The following is a 10,029-nucleotide window of genomic DNA, read 5'->3' as shown; positions in this document are numbered from 1 at the left end:
CAGACGGACATGGCTAGATCGACTCGTCTTGTGACGCTGATCAAGAATATATATACTTTATGGGGTCGGAAACGTTTCCTTCACTGCGTTGCAAACTTCTGACTGAAATTATTAACCCTTTGCAAGGGTATAAAAACGAGGAAGAACACTATAGTCGAGTTCCTCGACTATCAGATACCCGGTATGCATGTCAGGACCGACTCTTCTAGTTTTTGTAGTTTCCGAAAGCCTATCATTTTTACGGTCGGAAGGACATGGCTAGATCGACCTGGCTAGTGATCCTGATCAAGAATATTTATACTTTATGGGGTCGGAAACGCTTCTTTCTGCCTGTTACATACTTTCCGACGAATCTTGTATAACCCTTTTCGACTTTGTTTTTCAGTGTAGTAATGCTTTCGTCCGCTCAATGATTTTAACCCTAACATTTCATTAAAAATCAAACAAAAATTGTAAGAAATGTGGACCATTCCGTAAAAAAAATTCCAATCCGCATGATAGCACTAAATAATCAGAACCGAAAAACATAATGGCTTTATTGTTTTCCTATAAGACTACAGCTCAATATCAGGCCTTTGAGTAACAAAAATGGGGGCTTGCTAGTTGGGATGCTTACTTTAGCATTTGAAGTCAAAACAACTTTTAAAAAATTATTTGCGATGTCTGCTGTTACTAAACAAATTAAAGCGCCCAACCAAAAGCCTAGTAAGCCATAGTAAATGCTGTTAATGGAAGTAATGCCAACCAAAAGGGAGAACAAATTAACAAATTTAAACAATTAAAGCAATTAAGTGCTTCCACACTATTTGCAGAGCAGTAAGAGCGAGTAAAAAAGGAGGGCTGCAAAAAAAGACGATGAGTAAATAACATCAAAAAAGTGCCGAAAACATTTTGCCGAACAAAGCGAGCGGCAAATAAAAATGTAAATCATAAAAAGCGTAATGAAAATAAAAATCCTCAATTTGTATGCTGTCGCATATTCCACAATGCTTAAGCATTGTCCAAGGAGGGGTTGGGTCACGTGAGTCCTGCGGCTCCAAAGCGGAGTGGAGCTGTCATAAATTCTGTCAGCAGATTGGGATCCAAGTCCGATTGCGAATGGGGACAAATGTCTTTACAAAGGACGTGTGCGCCATGCGTCTATTATTGATGCCCGGTTTCTGACCACCCCCTGTCATCAAAGAGCCCGATTCAATTGTCTGAGACAAATGTCTTTGGCAGAAGGTAAAGAAAGAAGTCTTATTTTGCATATGCAAACGCCCGGGGCCCCCAATCGAGGAGGGACAGCCGCACAAACCGCTCGGACATGTTGCACATTACCCTTTCAGCCCGCCCACCTCTTTGGGGGAAAACTTTTGCCACTCGCTCCCAGTTCTTTTCACACTTTTCTTTTTGCCGCCGGCCATGGGCAATACATCTTGGGCCACAAAACACAAAATCGTCTTAAGTATTTTGTGTGGTTTAAATAAAGTAAAAATAATAATGCAAAAATAAAACCCAATGCCCAGATGTCCTTCTGCGAGTGTGGGCGTGTGTAAAAGGATAAGCGTGCTACATCCGCTTAGCGTGGTCTCCTTCTAGTCCTGGCATACCCTAATGTGTACTTCGAAGTCATTGCAAATGAGATGCTAGTTGAAAAATTGAAAGTATCTAGGGGAAACTAACTGACATCATTTTTAGATGTCCTTTTAGTTTCAACTTTGTTTTTACCTAAGTCAAATTAATATGTTTATTTATCTCCCAGACCTTTTTTTTGGCTCCCTTTGTGCCTAATTATATAACAAAGAGCAAACATAATCTTAGTTTAATCACCATATTAGTACAATTTTGATAAATCTCAAAAGAGCATTCGATTGTCACCCTAGAAAGCTCGCAAAAATAATTTCTCGTTTTCTTTACTCCTTTCTTGCCATTTATTTTTGGGTCTCGATGTTGCGTAAATGATTTTATTTCGTTGCTGTAAAATTTTTGATGTACTATTATTCTATGCCCAAGTCCCCAATGTCCATCATTGTTTTTTATAGACACATTGCTGGGCACACAGCTCGGCAAAGGGTTAATTCCCCGCACCCAGGCCTCTCTACGGCCAACAACGAGGAGCGCTTCATCGTCACCATGACATGCGAATTAGCCTTGGCCAAAAGGTGGGCTGCATATGGGATATGCGGAGTGTGATATGGGTTATGGTGTATGGTGTATGGGATATGGCTATGCACGGGTGTGTGAGTACAAGATCCACGCAATCTTGATGATGTGAATTGTGGCACTTGTCCATCCGATTCGGAGCGTGGGTCGGCATAGCACACTACAGGATTGATGGCTGTTTGCTAATTTTGAGTTTGTGCACACGCCTAGCGGGTGCGGGGAGAATGCCACTTATAAGCTTGTAATCCACGACGGCTACAAAAGGATGAGCCAATGGAATCGATGATTAAACGGAACGGTCAAGATTTAAAACACAATGGATGGAAAACTGACAGCGCAGGAAGTTAAGGTTACACTACCTACCCAAATTTTACTTTACGAATTAAAGTTATTTTTCTTAAAAACAATTACATAATTATTAATAATATACTATAGAATTTACTAATCAACAATAAAAGTCCAAACATTTTTTTGGCAAAAGGCTAGTTACTCTTAATGTGGCTAGATGTGACCTTGGCCAGAAACTTAGATAGACCTACGTTCATTTTTTCCGAGATCCCAATGTTCATGCGGACGGACAGACTAATATGACTTGTTCGACTCGGCTAGTGATTCTGGTCAAAAATGTACATTCTTTATACGGTGGGATACGCTTCCTTATACATGGTACATGCTGTCCCACTAATAAAAATGAAAAGGTTCATTTTACATTAAAAAAAGATCCCTTTGGATGCCTTTATATTACATTTTTCTGGTCTGTATAATTCTTTCTCTAGCAGAATCCGTATTTGGCCAAGGAAACCACTGAGCACTCGAGTTCCCGATTTCAACATATAAGCACTTGGGCGTAGTATATATTTAAAGCGGAAAATTTAAATGTTAATTAGTTGAAAGGTATGGTATGCTTGATTTTTTCCTCGATACTAGGTGTTTTATAACATGTAAAATGGTTGATTCACGTTTGTAAATCGCAAAGAATCCAAAACACTCGAGTGTTAGATACCCTTACTATTTGCTTAACACATTTTAGTAAAAGGCAAAATTTATAATTATAATTATAATTATAATGTTCGGACCTTTGCCGAAATCATATTACCATAAAAAATAACAACCCAGTTTTAAACGGTTATTTGAGTGAAATTAGATTTCTGAGTTTCTAGGTGGACTGACAGATTCTAATTAAAAACAAATATACTTTTCCTGTGGGAACCGCTTCCTTCTAGATGTAACATGATTTCCGACCTATCCATATATTATTTTACTCTATGAGCTATAAGTATAAACAGGCATTAAAACGAATAAATTTATTTTACATTAAACAAAATTATCCGATTGGGAAACTTTGTGATTTTTTGTATCTTTATTTTCCTGTTAGCAGGGTCCGCGTTTGGCCATGGTAACATTTGCGCACGTGAGGACGCAAGGATTGGGGTAAGTGATAGAATCCGATCCGCAGACAGGGCTCAATACCAGAGAGCACGGACAACGATGGGCCGCAGACAGGACCATAATGGCAAGCAGGCAGACAGGCAGAAGGAGGCAACGCATGGTACTATATAGTATTCGTTTTAGACTGATCAGGCGACTGAATGTATTAGAAGTGCCAACACTCATATATATAAGCACTTGAAAGTGGTATATATTTAAAGCGGAAAATTTAAAATTTGATGTACGTCAATAAGTTAAACGGTATTTGCTTGATTTTCAATACTAGGTGTTTTATTATATGTAGCATGGAAGATTAACGTTCGAAAAATTAACAAAAAATGCAAAAGTCGGTGGCCTTAAGTGTTAGATACTCACAGTATTTGCTTATGATTTTGCAATGAATGGTCCAAATAATTGGATAATAAATATTGTACGTCCGATGACTTAGGTAAATGCCTTTGAAATGTTTTCCGGTGATAGCTAACACTTTTGCAATCAATAGAAACAGAGCAAGATGTAAAGAATAATGGTCTAACATTGAACCAAGTGACTTTTATGTGCAGTGCTGGTTTTGCTATTTCAGTTTAATGTGAAAAACTATGCGTATACGCAAACGAGGCAAAATGTATATATTTTCGGACCCTTTTCCAAAATTATATTGCCTTTACACACTAACCAAGCCCTAAACTGTTATTTAAGTGATATTATTTATGAGATTTCCAGTTAGAGTGACAGACAGCCAACTATGGATAGTTCGACTTAGCTAGTGATCCTGACAAAAAACAAATATTCATTTTTCGGTAGGAATTGCTTCCTACTAGATGTAACCTAGTTTTAAACTAATCATGAACCCCTTTATTCTATGAGTTACAGGTATAAACAGGCTATAAAACGAATGAGTTTATTCTACATGATCCATTTGGGGTGACATTGTGATTGTTGGATCTTTATATTCCTGTCACTTGCAGGGTCCGTGTTTGACAAAGGAAGCCCCAGCGCACTTGAGGAGGCAAGGGTTGGAGTAAGTCTTAGAATCCGATCCGCAGACAGGATCCCATTCCCTAGAGCACGGACAAAGTTGGGCCGCAGTCAGGACCACAATGGCAAGCAGGCAGACAGGCAGAAGGAGGCAACGCATGGTAAATTATACGTTTTAGACTGATCAGGCGACACTGACCACACGTTCCAACACTCATATATATATGCGTTGAGAAGTAGTATATAATCAAAGCGATAAATTAAATTGTTGACGCCTGTTAATGTCTTAAATGGTATCTCATATTGTAGTCAATACTAGGTGCTTTATAATAATAAAGCAGAATCAATTCTGTCCGGAAATGCTGCAAAATAAACCATATCAGCAAAATTTATACACACTTATTTTATATACCTTTTTAGATAATTAGATATTATAAAAAAATAAACTTTAAAAATTATGTATTAACGGAATAAATACTTTTTACTTGTTAGGAAAAATGTTTCCTTTATTTGTATGTATTGGCATTTGAACAGTGGAAATCTACAGATACAAAAAGTCAATGTTATGATATGCAATGGCACTTTTTATATGGTATCCTGTAGTTGGGCCAGCTAATAGTAAGTAATTATTGACTAGGCAAGAAAATAAAAGATCCCGAAAAGAGGAAGTGCTACTTTAAACTCCGCAAGAAATCACATTTGTACCATGAAAACCAGTTGGGACACAGCCCCACTGCACTCCTACTCACTCGCCGGGGGGAGCGCTATTTCCATTTCCCAGGCTTTCCCAGCATCCCTCGGAACTGAGCAGACCAGAGATACCAAGTCAGGCCACGAGCATAACGTGCAGCTTTCCAGCTTTCGCCGCAATCAATTTTACGGGTGCACAGCAGCAACAACCAGGAACAGCCTCGGTTGCCTCGAATTGCGGCGGTGGAATTAGAGCAACCCCCAGCACAGCCACGCCAAGCCACTCAGCACCCACCCACTCACATCCTCATCCTCACCCAGAGCTACCTCATCACGACCAGCGTTATACACGCCACAGAAGGAGGAGCAGGAGGACGAGGAGAAGGAGGAGGAGCGCACGTGGTCCTGCTCACATGAAGGTATTAGCCCGTAACATCGTTGCATGGCATGGGTCAACGCCACGCAGAGACTCGGATGCATCCTTCTATCCTTTCATGCTCAGATACGTATGGGTCTGAGATATCCGTCCTTCAGCACTACTAAATGAAAAAAATCCATTGTTGAAATTGACCGAAAACACACCTAGAATTCCCCAAGCAAAAGTTTTGGTCAATGTTGAATACAATAAACGTTAAAAAACCTTTTAATTTGCCAGGTTAGTGCAGCTAGGTTAATAACGTGTAAATAACAAGTTGTAATCTAATTGAGTCTCTGACAGGAATGACAGAAGCCACATTCAAAAACGATTGGGCTAACAAGACAAAATCATTATTTCTTAGCAATTTTTCGTATTTTGAATAACATATGCAGCACAGAAACAGAAATATGATTTTTATAGCCACAGTGCCTGAATTTAAGTGGGCTAAATTATTAATCATCATTAATAGAAAGTTAGAAAATCCGTACGGTATTACAGCAATTATTACATAATTTGGTGATAAGTCCATTCTGCCGAACCTAATGAAAACCCATTATACCCGTATCTTGTAAAGGTAAAGGGTAAATAAAGTAGAGCTCTACGTTAATCAACAGATTGTTTCGACACATTCTGGATGTAAAACTCCCACCCTTATACAAAGTGATCTAGTAAAACCTTCATTTAAAAGTACCTGAGGAGACTGAATTCTACGAACCATACTGTCTCAGATGTCAAACATCTCATTTCAAAACATAAAATGGCTCAGTCGATCTAGACATTTCTGCCTGACTGACCGTTTAACCATATGATGTCAGTGAAACAGTGTTGTAATTTGTATACCTGTATAAGTACAGTAAAAAGCTTATAGCAGATTCGTAAAAAAGTAATATATATTATGTAAAATATAATTATTCAAATTTAAAATATATGATATAGAAGCATATATATATTCAATTCAGGATCCCAAGCCGTGTCGATTTAGCCATGTTTGTCTGTCCGTAAGTATGAACGCAGAGATTTCGGAAACAATTAAATATAAAAGGTTAGGACTTGGCATGGAGATTTTTAAGCTACGCCCAAACTAACAACCAGAAACCCCCATAATGCTAAAACCAGACTAGCACCCGTATTTTTAATAAGCAAATTGATGACATCGGCCCATTAAAAAATTACTTGCAGCCTTATGATTTGATATTTAAAGATCTTGATAGACTATTGGTTATTTTGTAATAAGGTGTTACTTATATATTTGTGTTACTAAAAATTTGTCTTTGAATAATTCTTGTTGGGCGCCTGCATTGAGATTGCCTCTGTTCAGTGGTATATTGTGCAGGTCATTCAACTCCGTTATGGGTTCGGTCGGCATCCTTTCCCTTCTGTCATCGCCTTGTTAGATGTTCTCCGTGTCTGGTTCCTGGTCCAAGCTATTCGGGTAAAGTTCGGGTGGGGAAGTCCGTTTCATAGGTGTTTCGATTCGCCGGGCATGGAAGCGCCAGCTCTTTAGTGCTGGCGTCCGCCACTCTGCCAGTCTTGACCGAAGCGCGACCTTCCGGTCGGGCAGCATCCGCCGGGGCAACAGTTTCCGCCAGGACAACCCGGCCGGCTCTGGCCTTGGGCCCCACTGCCATTGCCACCCGCCTCCATTCGGGGGCACTGGCCGTTGGGGCAGCTGCCACAATAGGATCCACAGTTGCCACTCCTTCGGTAGCCACCGTTGTTGCAGCCATTGTTGCTATAGTAGCCGTCCATTCTTACTGGAAAGTGCTCTTAGGGACCTTGACTTTGTTCTATACTTTATTTTTTACCAACCTGACGCTTTAGAATGGAGCCGGGCAAACCAAAAAGAAAATTTTATGTAAAATTTTTAAAAAATTTATTTTTTTGCAACGGACTTCCGATGTGTTTGAAAAGGCCGGATCGAATGAACTACAAGCAGTACCAACCTCGAAAGGCAGAGAAACGAAAGCCCAAAGCCTCCTTTTTCCAACGAAACGTGCTCTTCGAATTCTAGTTCGAACCTGAGCTTGGGCGCCTGCGCAGGTTTTCCGCAAAGTGGTGAGTTTTCCCTGCCTCGGGGGCGTGGCCTGTCCACTGGGAAACCGAGGCCATCCAGCAGGGTTGTCGGAGCGAAAGAGAGCGCGAATTCCGGAGGGTCGGGGGTATAGAAAAATGCGACTTCTTGATGCCGCAAATTTGCCATGTGTGTGGAGAGCGGGGTGCTGGGGGGCGTGGGTGGCTCTGGGTCGATTGGGTGGGTGGCTTGGGTGCGACCGACGGCGACGCTCACGTCGTAGCTGCAAATGACTTTGCGTTCTGACTGGTTAATATAACCGCAGGATCGTATTTGGAAGGTGTACTCCGAGGGGGCCGCCTGCGTTATGTACGATATAGGGGGCCGTCCATGTAACCACAGCCAGGCAAATGGGCTGTGTAATGGACACGGGGCTTATCCTAAACCCCTCGCCGATGCGAATCGACTTACAAGACTCCACCCTCTAAGCCGAGTGGCATGTGCAAAAGACGTTGAGGCGGCGTCTGTATGGGCGAACACCGCGCTCACACTGTCGCAAAAGTCACTTCAATTTGGATGAGAGTCAGTAAATCAACCCCTATCAACATACCAACAACCGACCGAGCTCCGATTGCGATTGCCATTGCGATTTCGATAGCCATGGTTGCTCCAGCCAGTGCCAGCTGGGGAAACGCCATTGCGGAGTGGCCCGAAAACGCGTCCGCGCCACACCGACCATATGCAGGAATAGGTGTGCGAGAGCTATGTATCCTCGCCACATGGGAAATGTTACTCGGCTATATGCACCGATCTGTGCGGCGCCTGTCCTCACAATAGCGATACACTGCATTCCTATCGCCTGGAGGAGTTAGAGTCACGCTACCGCTGTATACTCTAACTTTTATTAAGGAAAAATAATTATACTGTTATTCATTCAAACTAAAAAATATTTATGTTTATAATAATAAAATGTTATTTATTTTTAATTTTTTGTTCAATTTAAGAACGATTTCACTTTATATTTCTGACTTAAAAAATGTTATGATCACAATGAGAAAAGGGTCATTCTAAGATGAGAGTTCAGGTTTTAATGATTTCTTCAAATAAATCCAGTAAATAGAAATTTAAGCAAATTACCTTAAAACATATTACATTTTGAATTCCTTTTTTATAAAAAAAATTGAAATGACAATGCGTGTAGTGATAATGTCTGTTTTTAGTTGATAACCAATCCAGAAAAAACCGTATAATATATTTTGTTGTTTCTATTTTGGCCTTTAAACAAATGTTAAGTATATTAATTATAATATAAATAATTCTTGTAACCATATCATTTTGAGTTATCATAAAGAAATATATAGCGATTTTTTCATAAACCGATGTTTTAAGAGCAGGATAATACGAAATTCGGCTTTTATGGCCTACTTTATTTTATACTGTGGAATCTATTTAATAATATCATTAAGCGCTAATCCTGCAGCCACAAACACCGAGAGTAACTGGCAGGAAACTCTTCACTCCGACCCCGTGCAAGATCGAGCTCAAATGGCTCGAAAGGTTTAATGTACCCCAAGCGCAGAGCCCTTTGTCGGAAGAGGTCCTGACTTTAGAACTAATAATCCGACAGCCTACAAGCGCCGGATTTCGCCGAACAAAGAGCAGAAAAAAGCGTAGCAAAAAGCGAGAGAAGCCAGGAGAGTTCAGCATCTCTGCCGACGGAGGATATGATATTTGCCCAGCACAGGAGCGGGAGCGGCGGCAGGACAACCGAGGGGGCGAGCGAGAAGGCAGGCTGTGGGAGCGGGACAGCGTGCAGCACATACCAACACAACGTAGCAGTCGTTCCACATCTAGCTTTTCGTCATTCTTGACATTTTGTGGTGAATTGTCGAAAGCCACAGGATACGTGCGCCGGTGTGCGTGCGTGCGGAGCGCCACTGCGCTTGTGTGGGTGTATCTGTGTGTGGGTGGCTGGTCAGGCTGCGAATAAAAAACAAAAATGGTGGACGGCAGGAAGTCCCCTCATTTGCTGTAATCGCATCATCGCAGGGGCACTGAAAAAAGGGCGTTTTCCGGTTGGTTACCCGGCCCTCCCCTCCTCGCTCCCCGCCCCGCCGCCTCTCTCTCTTTCTCTCTCTTCCAGGACACAGGTCGCCGGAGGGGAGTGGGTGGGCGGGTGGTTCGGTCCACCATCAAGGGATGAAATGTAACATTTGGTAGCTTTTCGTAAATTTTCGACTTTCATTTGGATGCTTCTTTTTTTGTTGCTCTGTTTGTTTTTGTTCGTTTTGCCTGGCCCGGCTCTCGGTTTTTCCGTTCTCGCTTTTCTCCGCTTTTCATTCTCCCATCTCAGCTCGCC

At 41.3% G+C, this 10,029-nt stretch overlaps 2 protein-coding genes across 3 annotated transcripts; both read right to left on the bottom strand.

The window, feature by feature from the left end:
• Positions 1-3,434: 3,434 nt before the first annotated feature.
• Positions 3,435-4,756, bottom strand: LOC122818848 (serine protease inhibitor dipetalogastin-like). Its single transcript, XM_050885000.1, has 2 exons — positions 4,534-4,756; positions 3,435-3,770 (listed from the first exon to the last, which is right to left on the bottom strand). The coding sequence occupies exons 1-2, from the start codon at positions 4,709-4,711 to the stop codon at positions 3,517-3,519; spliced, it is 432 nt and encodes a 143-aa protein (XP_050740957.1). The 5' UTR covers positions 4,712-4,756; the 3' UTR covers positions 3,435-3,516.
• Positions 4,757-6,878: 2,122 nt separating this feature from the next.
• LOC108033464 (keratin-associated protein 17-1) lies at positions 6,879-7,628 on the bottom strand. 2 transcript variants are annotated; one of them, XM_017107800.3, is made up of 2 exons: positions 7,469-7,628; positions 6,879-7,413 (listed from the first exon to the last, which is right to left on the bottom strand). In XM_017107800.3, exon 2 carries the CDS (start codon positions 7,406-7,408, stop codon positions 7,160-7,162), a length of 249 nt encoding a protein of 82 aa, XP_016963289.1. In that variant the 5' UTR covers positions 7,409-7,413; positions 7,469-7,628; the 3' UTR covers positions 6,879-7,159. The 2 variants fall into 2 exon arrangements, with proteins under 2 accessions (XP_016963289.1, XP_016963290.1); XM_017107801.3 differs by having other exon boundaries at positions 6,879-7,409; positions 7,469-7,618.
• Positions 7,629-10,029: the final 2,401 nt, after the last annotated feature.

The sequence above is a fragment of the Drosophila biarmipes genome, chromosome 2L (assembly GCF_025231255.1).
Source record: "Drosophila biarmipes strain raj3 chromosome 2L, RU_DBia_V1.1, whole genome shotgun sequence".
In the NCBI taxonomy this organism is placed as follows: Eukaryota; Metazoa; Arthropoda; class Insecta; order Diptera; family Drosophilidae; genus Drosophila; species Drosophila biarmipes.
This window is presented reverse-complemented; position numbering and strand designations above follow the sequence as displayed.

Coding starts and splice junctions, on each gene's coding strand:
- LOC122818848 (XM_050885000.1), bottom strand. CDS start 4,711: ATGCGTTGCCTCCTTCTGCCTGTCTGCCTGCTTGCCATTGTGGTCCTG. Junction 3,771..4,533: donor CAAACACGGACCCTGCAAGT/GACAGGAATATA, acceptor ACCACTTTCAAG/TGCTTATATATATGAGTGTT.
- LOC108033464 (XM_017107800.3), bottom strand. CDS start 7,408: ATGGACGGCTACTATAGCAACAATGGCTGCAACAACGGTGGCTACCGA.